This window comes from Gavia stellata, chromosome 6 (assembly GCF_030936135.1).
Source record: "Gavia stellata isolate bGavSte3 chromosome 6, bGavSte3.hap2, whole genome shotgun sequence".
In the NCBI taxonomy this organism is placed as follows: domain Eukaryota; kingdom Metazoa; phylum Chordata; class Aves; order Gaviiformes; family Gaviidae; genus Gavia; species Gavia stellata.
Window position 1 is genome coordinate 8,036,764 of NC_082599.1, and position 22,155 is coordinate 8,058,918.

General features: G+C 40.9%; 1 protein-coding gene across 1 annotated transcript in view; it reads right to left on the reverse strand.

The window, feature by feature from the left end:
• KMT2C (lysine methyltransferase 2C) overlaps positions 1-22,155 on the reverse strand; it is a 205,568-nt gene that overhangs the window by 128,972 nt on the left and 54,441 nt on the right. Inside the window, exon 3 of the mRNA XM_059818961.1 lies at positions 14,362-14,500. Within this exon, the coding sequence (XP_059674944.1) occupies positions 14,362-14,500 (139 nt within the window). The remainder of the gene's footprint in view (positions 1-14,361; positions 14,501-22,155) is intronic.

Consider the following 22,155-nt stretch of genomic DNA (forward strand, 5'->3'; position numbering starts at 1 on the left):
AAACTCCTGTATAACATTCACTAAATTCTGGGGGGAAAAATTAGAGAGTGCCTGAGCTGTTCAGCCAGGTGAGGCAACAGCAGCAACAGGAAAAGGCGAAAGTAGAAAAGGAAAGTTCCGGTTGAGAACAGAAGACACTGAGAATCCAACAAAGCCCCTTCGATTTGGTTTAGCATACTCTGGGATGTGTCTTTTTGCCCTCACCGTACAGCAACACGGGGCGGGGGGGTAGAGAAAGAAAATACAAGTGGGTATGTAAAATGCCTTTGAACTGCTCTACTATTACAGCACTGGTAATAGCAGGCAGTCAGATGCTAAGGAAGGGAGCAGCATGTCACAAGTCCAAAATGAAGCCCAGAATGAAGCCACATACTTTTACTTTACACGCTCTACAGGTAGGATTGCACTTTCCTTAAGGCAGACAGACCTTTGGGGACATGCAGGTTGGTGGGCAGGTAAAATAGGTCCCCTCATGGTACTCAAATTAAGACCCTAGCATAGCACTGTTAGGAAACATTCATCCTCACGTGCATGGCCTCGGTTGCACATCCCTCGCTGATCTTGCCTGAACACAGGACCAGCATCAGCCAGCACAAACCCCGGAGCTGATGGTAAATGTCTGACATGTTCCAGAAATCTTTAGAAAAAAGTACCCGGAGATAAAAAGATGCAAAGAAAATATGGATAAACGTAGCATAAGAACAGGGGAAAAGTGCATAGTTACAGCTAAATAGTACATATGTCTATTTTATAAGCTAGTTTTCAGTGTGACAGAGCAACAAATAATAATTTATTTGTATGTCAGTGAATACAACCACTAGACTACCAGTGAAACCTCATCTGGCTTCGCAGGCAGAGTTTGTAAGAAGGAAAAGCAAAGCTATTTATGCTAGTTGAGACTAGAGAGACTTGTGAGGAGACTTAAGAGATTTAAACAGGCAGCACCACAGTATATAAATTACACCAGTTACAAACACAAGATTATCCACAGTGGAATAAATAATTATTCATGCATCCTGTCAGGACAGACTATCACTGCTCATTAAAAGACTCAAGGATAATTATGACTAAATAAACAAAGCTCCTTAAAGTGAAGTCATAGGAAATATGCCATAATGTTAAGGTTTATAAAAAAGAAATATGGAACAGTAATTAAAAAAAAAATTTTAAAGCGGTACTATTTGAAAAAGGAATACAGGGGTAAAGCAGCTATTTCTGGAGCCTGTAAGGCAGCTCCTGTATCACAACTTCCAGCAGCAGCTTTCTGCAGGCAGAGTGAAGTGAAGCAACAGGAGCAGCAAGTTTCACAGCTACTCTGCAGCGTGGTGCGGACAGCTGTGAAGCTGTCAAGAATCATATGGTTTGTGCTACTGCTCCTGCTCCAGCAAAGCTGGGGACGGCAGCTGAAGCAACCGCTCGAGCGCTCGCCACGGGGAGGGGGCTGGGGGGACCCTTCGCTAAAGGTCTGCGAACACACAGATGCAGAAGTTAAAGACAGGAGCAGCAGAACATTCCCAAACCACAGCCAAGAGACTGTGGGGCTGAGATAGAGGCAAGGGAGTATAAAAGGGGGGAAAAAAGGTTTCACACTTTCCAGGAAGGGTAAGCAGAGGGGCTTCAGACATACCAGGCACCCAAATACCTAGAAACAACCTGCGGCAGCGTGCTCCCTGCCTAGCATCTGGATGCTAGAGAGACCCTCTGCAGGAAAGCCACGGTCCTCCACTTCCCAACATGTCACACTGCTGATTTGTCATGCAGTACAAAGTGACCAGTTCCATCACGTTAGCCTTTTAGGTTTAAGTGCTCAGTAAATATTTTACGTTATGTCTGTATGGGCAGAAGGTAGTTTTTTATTCCTATCATCTGAGGATTGCAGAAAGTACTTACAAATCTACTTTCCATATGTCAATATGCAATTAGAGGGTCTAAATCTGTGATGCAAGAAGAGCTTTCATATTGAAGATAACAAAATTGAGATACTGGCAACTCTTAAGATCAAATCCTAGATCTGTTATCATAATTAGCATATTTTCAGAACAGGCTAATTCAAAATGGGATAACAAGCAAGAGACGATGTGTCACATATCTTTTTATAAGCTACTAAGGAAAAAAAAGAGAAAGCTCACCAATACTCCATTTAATATACATCTATGATGCTCCAAAACAAAATATAAATTCATCATTATTCAAGTCAACTTAAGTCCTAAACTCTCCCAGAACAAATGCCTCCTTTTTATATAGGTTTAAAATTCCACAGGTGGTTTATTACCAGAAGGTGCTTATATACCTCACCTCATCCCAAAGGCTTTCATACATCTGTATGCGCAGAAATCTTAACACATAAGGCAGAGGAAAAAAAATATGTTCAGAACAAACCAGACATACAAGTGGGTTTAGGCGATGCAGTAAGAGGCAATAAAGTTAATAATGTCTGAAACTAATGTCTGTTCCTACCAAGCCATGAGAGGAGATCCAGACTTGGATCCTGGAAGAAAGATGCCCCTTCTAACAAGAAACACGTAGGTCTCAGCACTCTGCCGCAGCCATTTTCTTCTGCAAGTTCTTATTTCATTGAGTTGTCTGGTCAGCGCCTCTTCCTCATGCAGAGTTTACTCAAGCCCCTGACAAGAATCGAAGATGCTACAATCCTCCCCAGTGCATATCCAGACAAAGGAAAACAAAATGCCCTCCAGCCAGTTAATCCTAGAGGAAGGGAGAAGGTCACTATTTCCTCTACTTGATCAATGACACAGTCATTAGGACTCATCCTAAAACACAGACTTTCCCATTGAAAGGAGTTCATTTCAACACAGGCAGTATTGGGCAACTAGTTGCACAATATTAAATTACAACCAGAGAAGGAGAAACATCTTCTGGTTTGCTTGCAAATATTCAGTCAGAGAATTAAGGTAAAATTGACAGTCCTCAAAACTTTTTTTAACAGAATTAAGGCTGACCATCAGGATTACCAACACTTCAAGCGCACCAAGTGCCGCTGTAGTTATACTCCCAAGAGTAAGCAGAAGCCCCTCCTGGATCCTTCTGAGTTGGGAAATGGCACGGGGGTATCCTGCGTCAGCCAAAGCTCCTTGATAATAAGCAGATGTGCAGACTGACTTATGTAAACATGTTTTGTTTATGCGGTGTCCCATATCTCACAGATCTACACTTGTGTCTGCATGAGTACCGTGCTGTGCAGCTGGTGGAAATCTTCAGACTGGCCCACATGAGTTTGTGTGACCCTCAACAGTATCAGATGTGACCTCTCACTCTCCTGCCTATTTTTCATACCTGGATAGAAGGCACGACAGTCTGCAAAGATATGGGGCACTGCCATCCACCCGCAACTCTGTGCATACAGCTGGGGGAATAAATTTGCCTTCCTCATTTTCATAGGAATAACCTCCTTCCGTGTCTCCAGGATCCCCTAACAGCTAAATGCCAAGGAAGACAGCAAGTGGCCTATGTTGAGCATGTCTATCCATAACACAACTTAAAGTTACACAATGCTTCTACTACTAAATGGCGAAGGAGGCGGACTAAAGAAAAACCTGCAGCTGCCTGTTCTCCCAGAGGTATTCAAGGTCCCCTTCTTTCACGAGAACATGCACGAGGGAATCCAAGCATCCTACAAAGATGAACGAAAGCTGACCACAGCAAGAGAAATACAAACTCATGGATTCAGCTCAAGAGATGCTCTCCTCCCACCCCTTCTCAAATCCCTCCCAGCCTACTGTGGGACACCAATTATGAAAGAAGTTTTACTGCGCATTCACCTTTTCAACCAATCTCATTAAAAGCAGAGGTTGTTGTTGTTGCTTAAACCGGAAAAGGCACTGGATTGTATCTGAGAAAACCCAATGCATGACAATTCCAGTAAGATCTGCTAGCTACAACCATCGCTTTAATATTAAATACTAAGTTACAGGTGATCACTACTGCCATTTGCCATGATAACGATTGCACTACAGTTAAAAAAAACCTGGAAAGTATAAAGATCTATTTCATTCATGCTTTGGGTTGAAAAAGAAGGTGAAGAGGGTATAATTTGATTTTTGCTATGAGTTAGTTTGTTTTTAAAGAAATTATGCAATAATTTTCCTCAGTGTCTGGAAATGCCTTCAGGATGTCTTTTTCACACACACCTTAGCATTTTTGAAAGGTGAAACTGAGAAGCATAAAAACTTGGATTGTGTCGACAAAGTTGTTGGAGAAATTTAAAATGTTTTTAACATCCATTATTCACAATTAAAATTAAGCTCAGCACAATGAAATGGAATATTTGGAACATCATTTGTACTGATTACTGAAGCAGGCTGATGAGAATTGGCCTTGAGAATTCTTCTCCCACCTAACCCTGTTAGTAGTTTTAACATATGTTAAAAAGGCTAAATTGAACACTACAGGGGACCTACTATTTATTTAGCTATGCCAAGTTGTGCTAATGCACAAACTACTTTGCCTTCATTCTCGTTTTATGTTGTATTATTTAAAGAGTAAATTGTTTTTCTCCTTAGTGAAGATGCACTATTTTATCATTCCTGTAAATTCAAATCAAGACCTGCAAGTCGCGTTTTAAGTGAAAAAATGATTTCTGGCTTAAAACAATGCCAGGGGTCTGCATCAGTGTGAATTTTAATATATGTGAGATATTCACAGAGGTGAAGTTATTCTAAAACTCAGGGATTTAAATATCCTGTAAATATCTGGACCTCAATAATGAAGATGCTTGAAAGGAAACTCCCGAAGAAAACTCATTAGGAGATGCATAACAACTTCACATCGATACAGGCTTAACAACCCAATAAATCACACTTCTGAATGAATGATACTAAGGATAGAGAAGGAAGAGAAGCACAACATAGAGCTACCACAAAGAGAAAGATGCAAAAGTTCTCAGCTGCAAGCTGTATTTAAGCGTTTGACATGCACAGTGCTTTCTTTCCAATAGGAAACGGAATCACAGAACAACTTGAAATTTTGAAGTGGTTTGACACTATTACGCAGAGTTGGTTTTGAAACAAGTATTTAACTTGTGCAGCACAACTCCTTTAAAAAAAAGGAGGCTGGGAGGGAGTTCATATGAACTTCAGGTGAAGAATTTTAAAACTTCAAGTTTGCACAAAGCAACTAAACTGCATTAGACAATAATTGCTTTCCGATTTTTTCAAACCAGCACAGTTGGAGTTCTACAGCCATATAATTAACTTAATGACACTCTTCTCATTTGAAAGAAAGAAAGAAAACATTACGCTCCAAACACCACCACCAAAACAACACATTTTACTGACATTTTAAAATTTAAAAGATATGAAAATATGCTCTTATTCACCATCAATATGCATCAGCTTTAAATTAAACAAATGTTTAAAGTTCAGTTAGGATTTCACAAACCCCAAATGCATGAGGGGTTACCAGAATGCCACTGCTGAATAAAGTGAATTTAGAGGTCTACTCCAAGTCCATCTAGAAATCATTCTTTAATGTCTAATTGAACTTATTTGTAGTATGAAACAAAAATCCCATATAAAATGCAACTGTGAGCATACCTGAAGGGTGATAGAATCACACAGAATCACAAAGGTTGGAAAAGACCTATAAGATCATCAAGTCCAACCTAAAAAAAAAAAAAAAAACCAAAAACAAAAAAAAAAAAAACCACCACCTAGAAAAAAAACACAAACTCACACAGTTTTGAGAGGCAATTTATCCTGCGAGTGATAAAACCCAAACAAAAAGTATGGTGGCCTGTATCTTCAGTGTGCCTTTGTGCCCGGAGAGTATTGTCTGTTCAAGCCAAATTTCCTCTCTTGGCAAATCAACACAGATCACACCAAAACCACATGAACCTCACAGAGGTGGCAGCACCTCTTAGGACGCAACTTCATATGAACACTAAGTAGGGTCTTACTACCTGAAAATTACTGAAATTTAACATATACCAAGCTGGCTTGAAATAGTAGTTTTTCAAGAAAGTTTCATCAAAATTGTTCGGTCACATTAGGGAATGGAAAAACATGCTGTTCTGCATAATTCAAACTTCGTATTTTTTCTTTGGAGATATGTTTACAGAAGAGATGAAATACAACAGAGTGGGGCTCTTTAGTCATAACTGTGCTGGGTCAGATTAAAGGTTCATCCAGCCCCATATGGTCAGTGTTAGAAACAGGATAAGCAGATGAACAGGGGATGTTAAAGAGCAGGGCAAACATACGATACTACCCATACCTCCCAATATTTTCAGTTCATGGCCTCCCTGAATCAGCTGTGATTCCTATATAGTCAGTAATTCTCTATTTCTCTTTCATGAACTAGCCCAGTCTGCTCTTGAACTCACATAAATTTTCAGCAATCCACAACATCCTTTGGCAAGAATTTCCATGTCACTCCTAGACAACTATCTGCTGTACAAAGAATCACCTCCTTTTATCTTGCATCTGGCCCTTAAAAGTTTCATTTGACAACCCTCAGTTTCTTGCATTAGAAGAAACTGAACAGCCAAGATACAGATATGCAAGAATGCCATCTATGATTTTGAAGCTTATCTTCCTCCTCCATCCTGTTTTACAGACTGAAGGGTCCTAGATTACTCAACTGGAAGCTACTCCAGATCTCTTATCAACCCTTCTGCTGTTCTGTGAAATTTTTTAAGTTTTACTATATTAATTTTTGAAGTTACAGATATACTTTCTATAAGTCTATGAAAATTAGTCCAAACTCATTTCTCTAAATGTTTCTAACCTCACCAAGAAGATCACATGTGCTCAAGCAAAGCTTTAGCGCCATCGAAGCTACAAGCTCAAAAATTCTCTCTTCACTAAGCATGCTCCAGTCTCTTTCAGCCCTATGTGCAAGCAGACTCCACATGCACCATCCTTACCCTGTGAACAAACATCCTATTGGCAAAGGTTAGAGACGCTCACAGGGATCATCTCTGCAACTACAGCTTAGGGATGCTGTGAGTCCAGATTTTGCCATTTAAATTACCTGTACTTTCAATCAGCTGTGAAATGGAAGCGAAGGAAGGAATGATGAATGAATGGGCAGGGCACGACAGGGGACTTGCTGTGCGAGGGAAATGGAAGGCAATGGGGAAACAGAACAATTGCTTGTGGGGAATAATACAGGTCACACCAAAAGTCAAAGGAAGCGAGAAGAGAACACAGCCTCAGTTGACAAGGAAAATGAACAAGAAAAAGGAGAAAGGAGCGAGAAGAAATATCATGCCCGAGAACCACCAAAGATGGAGGGAAGGAAAACACAGATGAGGCAAACAGCCAAAAAAAAGAAGAAACTGCAACTGAGTGGACACTGAAACCAGGATTAGAATCTGATGAGCAGAGACTAGGATTAGAACTAAAGAGAACAGGAATATGATGAGGAGTCAACAACATGAAAAAAGACAAGAGTCTGACAAACAAAGCTAGAGGCTAGAAGGCTGCGATTAGTGGCACAGAGTCTAGTTGGAGGTGTGTAACAAGTGGTGTTCCCCAGGGGTCAGTCCCGGGTCCAGTCCTCTTCAATATATTCATCAATGACCTGGATGAAGGGATAGAGTGTGCCCTCAGCAAGTTTGCTGATGACACAAACCTGGGAGGAGTGGCGGACACACTGGGAGGCTGCGCTGCCATTCAGCGTGACCTGGACAGGCTGGAGAGTTGGGCAGAGAGGAACCTGATGCAATTCAACAAAGGCAAGTGGAGGGTACTGCACCTGGGGAGGAATAACCCCAGGCATCAGTACAGGTTAGGGGCTGACCTGCTGGAGAGCAGCTCTGTGGAAAGGGACCTGGGAGTCCTGGTGGGCAACGGGATGACCATGAGCCAACAATGTGACCTTGGGGCCAAGAAGGTCAATGGCATCCTGGGGGTGCATCAAAGAGTGTGGCTGACAGGTCGAGGGAGGTTATCCTCCCCCTCTACTCTGCCCTGCTGAGGCTGCATCTGGAGTGCCGTGTCCAGTTCTGGGCTCCCCGGCTCAAGAAGACCAGGGAGCTGCTGGAGAGGGTACAGCAAAGGGCTACGAAGACGATTAGGGGACTGGAACATCTTTCTTATGAGGAAAGGCTGAGGGACTTGGGTCTTTTTAGTCTGGAGAAGAGAAGACTGAGGGGGGATCTCATAAATGCTTCTAAATCCTTAAGGGGTGGGTGCCAGGAGGATGGGGCCAGTCTTTTTTCAGTGGTGCCCAGTGACACGACGAGAGGTAACGGGCACAAACTTGGTCATAGGAAGTTCCATCTAAACATGAGGAGGAAGTTTTTTACTTTGAGGGTGGCAGAGCACTGGAACAGGCTGCCCAGAGAGGTTGTGGAGTCTCCTCCTCTGGTGATATTCAAAACTCGTCTGGACACATTCCTGTGCAACCTGCTCTGGGTGAACCTGCTCTGGTGGGGGGTTGGACTAGATGATCTCCAGAGGTCCCCTCCAACCCCTATTGTTCTGTGATTCTGTGAAAAGATGACATTTGGAAGAACTGAGAGCAGACACTGTATTCACTCAACACTGGAACAGAACTAACGATCCCAGACTCTTAACACTGCTTATGACTGACATGTCCCTGTGCAATCCTCTGACGAAGGAGGCATCCCATCCAATTGTGAGCTTGCTCTACGTGGGACACTGTGTAACAAGTACTGCTATCAGTCCTTCAGCATGGTCTGACAGACTGCCAGCCATGAAATCCTGCTCATGGGATGCTTCTGTTTGGCTGACTGCCATCTCTCAGAGGAAAGATGGTCTGTCCAGTCAACAGAACTGACCTGCCAGCACTAGGGTTGCTGCCCACCAGTGCCAGGACAGCTACATGTAAGCAGCAGGACAGACCCAGGTGGAGACAAGCGGCCTTAGTCAGATGGGAGAGAGACAGAACAACTGCCTAAAAACCTCCGTGAGAGGCTGAGAGTCGGACTCCAGAAACCTGGAGCACCTGCTCACGCAGGGCAGGAGACATTTCTTAGTATGGTTTCTGTGGTTGGACCATCTTATGTAACAGATTAATTCAGGAGCAAAGGTTCGTCCAACTTAAAGGCCTGGTCATGAATGTCATTGCTCATGGGTGTCAAATCCCACAAGGCGCATGTTCTACATGAGAGCATTGAACTCATTATGGTCACAATGTCAATTGTTCAAACTAAGAAAAAGGCAGGATTAAGGCTGCCTGTGAAGCCTTTCTTTGGCCCCATTTGTGCAATATGCCTTCTGTGCTTCAAGAAAGATGCAGACCATCTGGAGAGAACTCAAAACAGCAAGAAAAATCAGAGCTCAAGAAAACATCATCTAGAAAGAAAGTATGAACAAATTTGGGATTTCTGTTATGAGGTAAAGCATGCTGGGGAAATAAACTGAGAGCCTTTTGCAGAAACCTATCCTCCATTATCCTTGGCAGATGGTAAAAGTATGGGATAATGAGATAAACCCAGAATGAGGTGAGTGTGGGTTAGATGTGAGGAAAGTGTTTCCAACAGTAAAAACAAAGAAGAGACTGGAAGGGACTGTTTAGGGAAGATCTGGAGTTTTTGTTATTGGAAGATTTAAGAGCAGTTTATGTAAACTTCTGTCAGGAATGACAGCTGTGGATATCTACCTTGGAAAAGGAGGTGAACTACATGACTTCCAAAGGTCCCTTCCTGCCCTATGAATCTGACATAGAGCTGCTTTAACAACAATCCATCATAAAACTCTTCCTGAGACCATTTCCCTAGTCAATGTATGAATAGACAGGATGGACAATAGTAAATATTTAACTTTTTTCCCCACTTTCCAGTGTGTAGTCTTAGTCTTTACCTACTGACAATATTCCAATTTTCCCCCTAAGCCAAATCAGTAATTTCACTCTGGACTAGACTGGTCATTGATATAATGCTGAAATATTATTTCACTATTATTAAATAATTTATTTGTGTAAGACGAAAGAATGCTATCTCCACTTTGCAGATGCAGAAGTCAACCACTGACTTCAGAGGAAGATACTGTAAATGCTTACATGGTTCTAGATCTGAAAGCGTAAAGGCAAAACTCTGCAATGATTTCAAGTGCCCTGTTTCGTGCGTATGGTCCATTCTCTGCAGAAAGAATTCTTGTAGAAAAACATTCATGTATCTCCTAAAATATGTGCTTGCCTTTGCAACATTAACAATTTTTTAAATGTATTTTCAATATTAACTATTTTATGTAACTCCCTCCTGCCTAAAGATCTAGCTTGTCCTTCCATCACTGCAGTGTTATTCTGCCCAGATTATCTAATCTCTCTGCCACTCCACAATTTCTTTTTCCACTTAGTGTTGCAAGTTTCGTAATGCGCTCTCTTTAAAAATTAAAAAAAAAAAAAAAAAAAAAAAGAAAAAAAGATAAGGAACAAAGATAAAGAAGTTCACTGCTACTTTTTCACCATTTTCTTTGTTCACACAATCAACAGATGTTCACCAACCACTTCTTTTCAATGCAATAAAGCACTCCAGCCCTCCACCTCCAGACTCCAAATTTGATCTTAGCAGCAGCAACAAAATAAGGGGAATAGTGCAATTGGTCTGGAATGAAAATAACGTGCTTTGTCCAATTACAAGTGAAGCAGGAAAGCAGGAAGGTGTGTTGCCAGGGTTTTTTTGTAGTTTTAGCAACAGTCTCACAAGAGCAGATATTTAGCAGACCAAAATCAAAAAAGCTGTGTGAAAATCTCAGCTTCTACTTGTTTATTTTAAGAATGTTCTGTCTTCATGATTATGGCAAAAGGACTAAAAATGTGCAATTAATGCAATTTACAGTCTCCGAAAGTAGACGGAAAAGAAAATGAATCAAAAGGTGTTTTGTTCTTCTATGAAATTGTGTTTCTAGGCCATTCTCGTTAGCTTTTAATGCTTGCAGTTGACAATGTGGGAAACAGAGGAGGAAGGTAGAAGTGGGCTCTGCTGTAAGTCGCAGCCGGTTTCTGGCTGCTTGCCTGCCTCATAGGCTGCACTTCCCCTGCTCTCTGCAGGCAGCACAAACCAAGGGAGCAGATTCCTTTCGAAGAAGCTGGATTCCACTCAGCCATAAGTCCTGGGCTGACAGAAGCTTCTCACAAGGCTTATAAAAAGAAAAAGGGAACAACTGAAGGAAAAGGCTCCAAAACCCATGATGCTCATGATATATAAGAATTGGCAGCATTACTTTTACGACTGCCAGGCTTGATAGTTTATCTTTGCTTGATGTTATCGCCCCTCCCCACATGTGGTCAATAATTTACTCATTCCTTCTAAGCATACACACACACACCCCCCTCACCCCTTTCAGCCTCCTTACCCCAGTATGGCTCAGATACTATTTATTTTAATGGGTTTTAGCACATTGCTTTCTGAGCACTAATCCTAAATCTGTTGTTCAGTTCCCCGCCCCAATCCCATGTGAAGTTAATAGCTCTCCTGTACTCCCACATCCCACCTCAGAAAGGTTCCAACACTGACCATCTTCTCTCTCCCCTTTCTCTTGAATGTTCATAATTTACCCTCAATCTCAGGAGGGATCCAGAGAAAAATACCACACAAGCCAAGCTTTGGCTAATCTCTCAGCTACTGAAATCCCTATCCTAGTTCTGATATATCCCACTATGTTCAAATCACTATTTTTCAATAGAAAATTATTTAATTATTTGATTTCTAAGACTTCATTTTATGTTCCGTGTCCTGTGCTTCTCTAACTCCTTTAACTTCACTACTAAAGACAGAAACCCAGAATTGTCTTATACTCAACTCTGAAAATAAGTGATGCAAAAGTAGCTCCACCTACACCTGCATCTACTTCTGGTGGAGGCTTTGGTTCTTTTCAGTCTTCAAGGCAATTTCTGCACTGTCTGTTATCATATACTCTCATAGTCCTCCCATGTCTCACATACCTAAATTTAATTCTAAATACATAAACATTTCCACTGGATTAAGTTACTTATACTGTAAAATAGTGTCCTGTTCTTGGCTGGGATAGAGTTAATTTTCTTCCTGGTAGCTGGTATAGTACTGTGTTCTGGATTTAGAATGAGAATAATGTTGATAACACACTGATGTTTTAGTTGTTGCTGAGCAGTGCTTACACTAAGTCAAGGACTTTTCAGCTTCTCACACTGCCCTGCCAGGTGCACGAGAAGCTGGGAGGGGACAGAGCCAGGACAGCTGACCCAAACTGGCCAAAGGGATATTCCATATGGTGTGATGTCATGCTGAAGAAAAAAAACAACTGGGGTGGTGGGGGGAGCTAGCTGGGGGAGGGCACGGCTGCTGCTCTGGAACTGGCTGGGCATTGGTCAGCGGGTGGTGAGCAACTGCATTGTGCATCACTTGTTCTGTATATTCTTCTATTATTATTATTTTTCTTCCTTTTCTGTCCTTATTAAATTGTATTTCTCTCAACCCACGAGTTTTAACTTTTCGCCAATTCTCTCCCCCATCCCACTGAAGGGGAGTGAGTGAGGTGCTGTGTGGTGCTCAATTGCTGACTGGGGTTAAACCACGACAAATAGAAACAGAAAAGCTTACAAAAAAAGAGAAGAAGCTGATGAGTATGATTAATTCACATCAGCTTCAAAACTACTTCCCCAAGTTACAGGTTTAGAGTGTCTATGGAGTCACACCTTATCCTAAATCTTGATACATTTCCTCCCACCATTACACAACCAAACATCATCAGTGTGTGTTACTTCATGTGTTGCATTTTCTTCTAAGAGAACAGAGTTAAGCCACCCAGAATCCAGCCCTCCTACCCCTGCATGGCTTGGTGGCAGTGTCAGCACACCACAGACAATGATACAGACGATTGATCAAGAAGTCACAGACCAGAAGAGGCTTTCTTCTGCTAGGTTTCAAGACACAGTGCCAAAAAGATCCCTGACATTTGGGTTTTTTCCCCCATTGTTATGAGGACATCAATGACTTCTGCAACTAACACCAATTCTGCATCTACATCTGGAAACAAAATTACCTGGGATCAGAGAAACCTATGACTCCTAATTAACTGTTTCACATCTCCTTAGTACATTTCCTTCCAAAATGTCAGAGACAGGGTCTGATCATCGTTATTTTAATTAAAAATTAGTAGCACTTAGCTTTTTAATTCTTTGATCAGCCAAAGCAATGGGCCCATAATGGCCTTTCAATCTTGACTAATCAAAGTCAACAGTTTTGGTTGGAAGGAAGAGTAAGTTGAGGGCAAATAAGGGCTAGTTCAGAACTATGCAGAAGTTTTTTTAGAAGTCTGTTGTCCAGCTTTTAAGAAAGTTTATGGCTAGGAAAAGTGCTGTAATCAACTATTCATGATAACAGCAAGAAAGTAACCTTGAGAAGAAGAGAGCGGATGAAACAGCACTAAAACTTTTGCAAATGATCCAAAACAGGGTCAAACAAAGAACCAAAACAGCTGTTCAGTTCAAGCTGCTCTACATATTTACTGCAATTTAATACCAGCTTTGGAAAACTCCATTAAGAACAGAAAATTTTGTGTATTTCATTCAGGTATACACACAAGATATATTTAACAGAAATTCTCTGTAAGAAGGGAAATATCTATTGGAACCTAAGAAGTTTGTGAGCATGTAAAACATGAAAATTGTATCTGCAGAAAGTAGATGAATTTTTTGTGCATCGAAAATACGCTCTGTGTCAGACTAAGAGGAAATACAATGCTGACGATGATTCTTTCCAAGTCTGTCAAAATATAATTACACCTGTAACTGTCTGTTAACTGGTAACAGCAATCTCTGCAGCAGAAGAGACCCGCTACTGGGTTAAAAGCTGTTATCAGGGCTTCAACAGAGAAGCTCTGCTAGAATTCTGTGATACTGTGATCACTGACAGTGTGTTTTGGTTTCCTTCAAATAATGTAATTAATACTTTCACTGCTTTTTGGGTAATTTGTATTGATAAAAAGTTAAAGAAAATACAAACATTATTTTCTGTATTATAAATTCTGAAATAAGGAAGACCATAGTAAAAATGACAAGAAATCTGGTTTACTTTGTTCCTGAAAATATAGACATACAAGCTGAAACTTCAGAAAGAACTTTATATGGATTTGCTAATACACCATTTACTCAGTAGGGACGCTTCAGTAATCACGTTTTATCTCCTATCGCTTATGTCTGTTTTAATTTAAACAGCTAACATGCTGTAATTCAAGGTTTTACCAGTGTAGTCGGAGGACAACACTCAAGGAACATGCTTTTCACCTTGATCTCTCTATACACCAACTCAGCCATGAGTCTCAAGCACAGGCTGCTGTTGCCAGCACTTCAAAGCACCAGTAGCATGTCCCAAGCCTGCACCCCAAGCACTCTGGCACCCCATTACCAACTCCCAGCCCTGCCCCTGACTCAGCACCTGCCTCCTTGCTCACTAACCTGGTTTTAGCTTCCACACCCACGGAGGCAGTGGAGCTTGCAGACTCCTCGGATACTGAGCGCTGAAGGACTGGTGTTAGCTGCTTGGTGCTGTCCACTTCCGTTTGGGCATCCTCTTCTGCAGATTGCTCTTTGACGTCTGTTAATATATAAGTAAATATTATTCTTATGTTTCAATTTTATTTATTTATTTAGACTATAAAAACTTCTGTAAGCTTTCCCTTGTGCTGCAAACATCCATTTTACTTAGGTAGATTAACCCATGTAACCATATTCTCAGACACAACAAAATTAAGAGTAGGAAAATATTATCCTTCACATCCAGCTAAAACGTGAAATCGAATGTTTATAAAGTCACGTCCATAACACAGCACGATCCATAACACTGTGAACTGAAGATGCTCAATAATAATGAGGAATAGGGCAGGGGGAACATGTTCAATGACAACCTTTTCATAGGAGGCTGCAGTTTTAGACAATCTCATTCTCTCCACATCTCCTCTTGTGTACCTGCTCTGTCACCCCTCAACAAACATCAGGGTGAGCACGCTAATCCAGGGTATAATAAACCGTTCTCCTCTCAGATTAGCTTTAACTTTGATAAATCCCCTGCACTAGTTCATTCCTGATTACACTAACTTTACGCTGCCACAGGGTTGAGGAGGTGGGGGAAGGAAGGACACGGTTTATGCCAGCTTAAACTTCATTCCAAACTGTAGGATTATAAGCAATTTTTGCAGCATCGTTTTAATTTAGGTTAGTTGTTAGACAGAAATATATACATCTATAGCTGACAATGTTACTAGTTGCCTAGAAAGTTTGTTTCTGCTCAGAAACGTGAAACACCAAGTTGCCACTGTCTGTGCAACTTAAGTCCTCTTCCCATTTGCTTCTCTCCTTTGCACAGTGAGGGATTTGCCAGGGGGACATGGCAATGCGCCGCCCCAAATGCATCCGAATGCACAGGAACAAGGGTCTAGACTGTAGAGCAGTAAAATTTGGTATTTCCGCACTCTCCATACTTTGATTTGTGAAACCCAAATAACAGAAGTATCACAGGGCTCTGGCAGATGTTCTTTGGCATATCCAGCTTAAGACACAACTGCCTCCTCCCGTCTGTGTCGATGGCTGCCGCATCTATCCCTGCAGCAGAGCCAGACCAAGGACCTGCGCCTGGGTCGCACGCCGCAGTCCAGCACGCCACCTGAAACTTCCAGTGAACCCCGGTTTGAGCTAAGAGGCCAATACATACAACTCTTTCAAAGAAGTCCAGTTAGAGTAAAGCAACAGATAATTTAGAGGACTTAAGCAGAAGATACATTCACTTTTTAAAAAAATTAATACGTAACATGACAAAATATAAACAAATATTGCAATGGATAAATGATTCAAGTGGATAAACGGATGGGTAGAAGAACCTGCAACAGGGGTGGGTGTGCACAGAGTCCTGCTACAAGCTTTCATCTTATTTTTAAGAACAATGAAAGAGAGGAAAATCCTCAGAATATAAAACTGCACAGCTTGGTCTGTAATACTGAAATAATACACCCACTAGAGCACATCGAGAAGGGGAAATCTTTCTTGTTTGATGCACAGAGATTGAAGTAAAATTATTCTTTAACCTAGAGTGAACTCATTTCTAAAGACAATGGATACCGTTTAAAACCCTCAATGAAGGCATCTAAGACATACTGAAGAGACCCACAGAATTAAAAAAAAAAGAAGAAATTCCTGTTCATGACTGGCTGTGCCAGATAATTATTTGAGCTGGTGTAAACTGGAATTGTTTCACCTATTTCAGTTAAGCTACTCAGTAACATATATCTGAAATGTTTTTGGACATCCGAAACATGCAAAAATGACTACATGTCCGAAAGCCAAATGGTTCTTGTTAAACCTGGGCCACCAACCTATCCTGGACAAACATCTGACACTAAATAAATATCCTGTTGGGAATACAGCCCTTGTAATAGTAAATGGCTCTGTACAGCAAACAAAACAAAATAAACCAAAACCCCACACCCTTAGTTTTTGGCATGTCTGAACAAACAACCCCTGCAATCATTCCTGGACAAGGATTCCCAAAGCAGGCAGCATCCAGCAGAGCCATTCTAACGATCTGTAATGAGTTTTCAAAGCATGTTGGGTCTGAATGATAATTTTGTGCAAGTAACCCCCAAATTTCTAAGTGCAGCCTCAATGAAGAGTACAAAACACAAACACCTGTAAGAAAGGCAGAGGCCAAATCGCTAAGAACAAAACCCACACACAGCCCAGGACAACCACACGTGAAACGCTCAAGGAAGACCACTAGAAATTGTGGCTTTGCTCTGACCCATCTTGGCAACTTTATTTCACCTAGTTAAACTTTGCAAAAGGAACTCTGCTTTATTGTGTGCCTGCAGAAACTTTCAAGTAAGCAAAAGCCATTTACTCTTTGCCAGCTTTCTTCTCATTATACATTAATGGGCACCCATTACACTGGGAAGGCAAAGTTCACAAGCACTAACTCATTCTCAAGAACTCTGGACTGTGTGAGAAGACACAGATTGTTTCACTACACACTGCAACTATATGAGCTCATATCCTTATGGTGCTTTTCCCCCTGCTGTTTGCTTCCCTAGAAAAGAAGGGACCCAAATTATACTAAATGAGACAAACAACATCTCAACTGCTGTCTCTGCAATAAACCAAACTGTGTCTCAATATGCCGTTGGAAGACTGAAAACACGGTGCTTACCAAACAGAATTAAAATAGCGTTTATGTTAGTTTTGTGTGCCATACTTCAACTTTGTGAAAGTTTTCCAACGGAAGATTAAGGAAGAACGGAAGTAATGCATTTCATGAGTCAAACTCCTAGGAGATGGGAGTCCGGCACTGGCACGGCAAAGGGACAGCAGATACCCTCATCACTCCCTTAGAGATGTTCTTGGAAGCATCTGGCCACAATCCATTAACTGCTTTTCACTGTATTTAATGAACGTTCATCAGACTTGGTTACAGCATCCTTCTTTGAAGCTTCTGGGAATGAAGGAACCATGAATGACTAATAAATGTGAAGCTCATTTGTAGATTCATATTTAAGGCTTTATTTTGCATCCTATTTTCATGACTGCTTCTGTCACAGTGAAGGTCTTGCCCATGTATAATGAGTTGGTGGAGGAACTGAGAATTAAAAAAGCTAATTGCACAATTCCCAAATGTCTCTAAGCTCTTTTTTAATGTCTCTATCCTTTACTAAAACATTAGGAAAATACTAGGAAACATAGCATTTTGAAAGTTTTTATTATTTGAAGACATCAATAGTTCTTCCCCACCTGATCGGCAAGGACAGAAAGGCCTTCTCTTATTAAAGTTAACAGAAATCCCCAAAAGTACAACGAGTAAAGTTCTTATCCACATGGGCCACCAAAAGACTTGAGACTTCCATATGCTTTACAACTCGGGTAATATTCACAGAATCACAGCATGGCTGGGGCTGGAAGGCAGCCCGGAGGTCAGCTTGTCCAACCCCCGCTCAAGCAGGACAACCCCAGAGCCGGGACTATGCCCAGAGGGCTTTTGAGCATCTCCAAGGATGGAGATATGAAATAGTAGCAATTAAAAAAAAAAAAAAAAAAGATGCCTAACATGGAGTGGGGACAGAGATGCAGGAAAGTCACTAGGAATTAATAAGATTTACAGCATGCGCATTAAATTTCTCTTTGAATTAACACTTTCATCACGTTTGCCTAAGAAAGATGTATACAATGGGCTTTGGGTTGAAAAGACAAGTCCTTAAGGTTTTAACAATACTGAAGAAGTCATCTGAAATTTTTCAAATGAGGAAAAAAATATCTGTATTTTAAGCATTCAAAAATTTCTCCTCTTAATTATTTTTATTCCTCTTTCTAGAGCAAAACGCAGTGAATACTTGAAGACAGTAACTAACAGCACATACCATTCTCAGTCAAGAATACGCATTACCCACTTTCCTAATAGTAGTTGGTCTCCTTACTGACATGTCTTATTCTGAACATTATAAATCTCTATATAACAACTGTGTTGACAATTTCCTCTTTTCCTTCTCTATCTTCAAATGCCTCAGAAACCCCTCCCCATGTGAAAGACATGCGTGGTACATGGAGACTCACAGGTGGAAGCCCTGGTTTTTGTAAGCCCATCTGTGGCAGTGGTTCCCCTGCAGACCATCACATGCATCCTTGAGGGAAGGAGGAGATTGGTGATGGCTGGAATTTTATTACATTATCACAGATTTCTTTGGGGATGTGATGAAGCAAGAGTAATGAAGTAACACCGACTGAAGATCAAAAATGTTCTCTTGTTACAAACAATCCTTTTCTGTTTTCTAGTAATCACAAGACGCTATTCTGCAAGCCACTTGGGTAGACCTGCAGCAAGATATGGAGATGTATGTGTGGGCTCTGCTATGGCAATCAGGCAAAGAAAAGACACCAGCATATCCAAAAGTTTTTTTAAAAAAGTTAGAAACTACTTTCCAAGTCAAAAACTGAAAATACTGTAAGAGTTCTGCCACAAAAAAAACTCCTTTAAAATCTTATGAGATAATATTCAGTATATAGTGACACTGAAAAAAAAAAAAATCAAAGCAGCTGTCACAAACATAAAACAAACATTCCACTGCTGTTTAGATGCAATGAGTTGACTGTTTAACCAGTTTACTGGTTGGGACTCCACTGTCAGACCTACTGCTAATTTGGCAGACAATGAAACAAGTGTCATGAGCTTCTAAAACTTTCAGTAAGACAGAAAGTATTGCAGGCTAGAAGATACCAGTATCACCAAACACAGCAGGTACATTCCAGGGGTCTCATCTGTTGCTTACCAAGATGTTCTGCAAGAGGGAATAACAAGTTTTAACCAGCAGATGCCATTGTTATTTTTGCACACGCAAGGGGTAGCACTGCGTCAGAAAACGGCTAATGGGACAAGGTGTTTTACACAGCTTCATAGGGGTCTACAGAAGTACAAGCAACACCAAAACACTCTAGTTCTAGTAGTTTAGGCAGATGAAGAAACCAGGTCAGAGTAGCAACAATATGAAAAGAAATCTTAACAAGGGAATGTAAATTATGAATTTAAAATGCCCATCTAGTACTATAATTACCAAGTTTCACTCACTGTCCCAATTTAGGAACAAAACAAGTTTCCACCAGTCAGAGTTCGTATTTCCATTACTGTTCCGGACACAATTTCACAGAAACATCACCTCTCCTGCTAGTGTCTGAGGAATTCAGACCGGCATGCACAGCAATCACTCATGTGCAGAAATCTTTCATATACTATAACTTTGTATACATAGGTTTTAGCAGCTGAACCCAGGGGAACAAACGGCCATGCTGTGGCTAACCAGTCCTGTGCAGATCACCTGCAACCCTTCCGGACAGCACCGAGACAAGCCAAGGTGTATTGAAAGACACGCTAAGGGTGATGGTTGCTGACAGCTACTGCCATTACTTGGGCTGCACTGAGTTTGTAGCCATCTATTCTTGCCTGCTAAAACACAACCAGGGCAGAGAAAGGGAAAAAAAACGTACTGAAGTCTGAGTGAGACAGTCATAACCACATGCAAGAACCATTTCTCTACGGACAGATGCATACTTTCTTCCTCGTAAGTCAACATTGTAAAATTTTATTCCCAACAATAAACAACAAAACGTACAACCGCATGAGAAGTGTTTTGTTGGGGTTTTTTTTAAGTGCTGCACGTTGTATTTTCTTTTGAAACCACCACTTATCCATTTTTTCCTATCTGAAGGACATCGCAGTGATTTACTTACTGCAATAGCTGTTATATGGAGATGCGAAGAAAGCCTGCAGCTATTCTTTTTTGTGCATTTCAGTATGTATTTTGATACTTTTCATTCAAATAGAACTCCTATTTGTTAAATATGTTTTATACAGAAAATAACTTAGTGCAAATTTTGTACCAGTTATAAAATAAAAAAAAGGTTTTCAATGTAGGACCATTTAAACTGTAATCGTGGTCATTCTAAACACGAGACACCATATTATGGATAACCAGGTCCCAGTGATCCGCAACAGAGGAACTTCCTAAGCTAGGGGTGGTATTCAACAGCACTCATCTGATTATCTGATTATTTTTCCATGAATTCGTTCAGGTCTTTTTGAAACCCATGTAAAATTCTTCATGCTCAAAGCATCCACTAGCAATGAATTCTATAATTTAAGCAGATGCCAAGTGCAAATGCACCTACCTTTATGCTCTGAACATGACCTGATGTCCCCTAATTTTTGCGTTGCAAAACAAAATGAATCATCATTTCCTGTTAATTTTCTCCAGACCACTCATCATTTTGTGGGACCCTATTAAATTCCTCCCCAGTTGTATCATTTCAGGCTGAAGTCTTTTACCTTAACTGATCCCCACACAGAAGCTATTATTTACTTCTTGTCATACTCGTTGGCCTTTCCTGTACTTTCCCAATTACTGTTTGTTCTTTTGGAGAAGGGGAAGCAGAACTGCACATGGCATTTAACATGCAGTCATGCCACGGCTTTATAAAGCAACAGTAAAAAAAAAAAAAACACACTGATGCTTTTTTCCCCTTATCCCTTTGCCAGTAATTCTTAGAATTTTACTTCCCTCTTTGAGTTACAAAAGCTACTGCAATTCTCAGAAGCACTACCACACCACTGGCTCAGGTGGCAACAGCTATTTGAAAGCTGATTTTTGTTTGTTTATACAAAATTAGAATGGTGATTTTCCCCTGCATGTTCTTTTACATGCGCTGCTACTGAATTTAAGAGTCATTCAGTTTTCTGCGGTCAGTCTTCAGTGCCTTGCAGGTGGGTACCTCTTTTATTACCCTAAATAAGTTTATTTTGCCTGCTACTTTCTTCCCTTTTATACCTGACCTAGAAAAGGCTTATCAGGGCAGATGCTTATGGGACTCCAAAGCCAACCTGGCTTATACTGTGATTTTAATCAGGTGGGACTGGGGTCTCAATTTCTCTAGTATTCCTTCTACCAAACTGGAGAGTTGGCCTCAACACAGCATTATCAAAAAATGAGAGAGAACCACAGAACTAAAACGTACACAAAACAGCACTGCTTCCAGTGAGGAAACAAGCATACAGCACACAAGATACATGCTACTATTTCAATATACTTGACTAGTAATGTCCACACAAATTCCCTCATCGTGTCACTAATGACACAGCAGCAGCAGCATTAAGTTTCAGGGCAATGGGAAAGTGGAAAAATCTGGGTCCTTGAAAACTCCTTCCAAAACCCGTTGGTTGTGTTTAACAAAGCACAGTTTGATAACAAAACTGGAAAAGCAGTATTGAATAAATAAGCAAAAACAGAGGGTGCATTTCAGAAATAACCTCCACAATGAAAAACTCAGTGAGGTTAGAATTTCACAGAATCATTGAGGCTGGAAAAGACCTGTAAGATCATCAAGTCCAACCATCAACCCAACACCACCATGCCCACTAAACCATGTCCCACAATGCCATGTCCACATGTTCCTTGAACACCTCCAGTGATGGTGACTCCACCACGTCCCTGGGCAGCCTCTTCCAATGCTTCACCACTCTCTCAGTAAAGAAATGTTTCCTAATATCCAGTCTAAACCTCCCCTGGCACAACTTGAGGCCATTTCCTCTTGTCCTATTATTTGGAAGTAACAGATTCCACCTACTATAAAATATTCCACCTACTCTCAAAACACCCGAGAAGAGATATCAATCAGAAGGAAAAAGAAAAAAAATCAGATTTTTCTAAATGGCCCATTTTAAGCGTG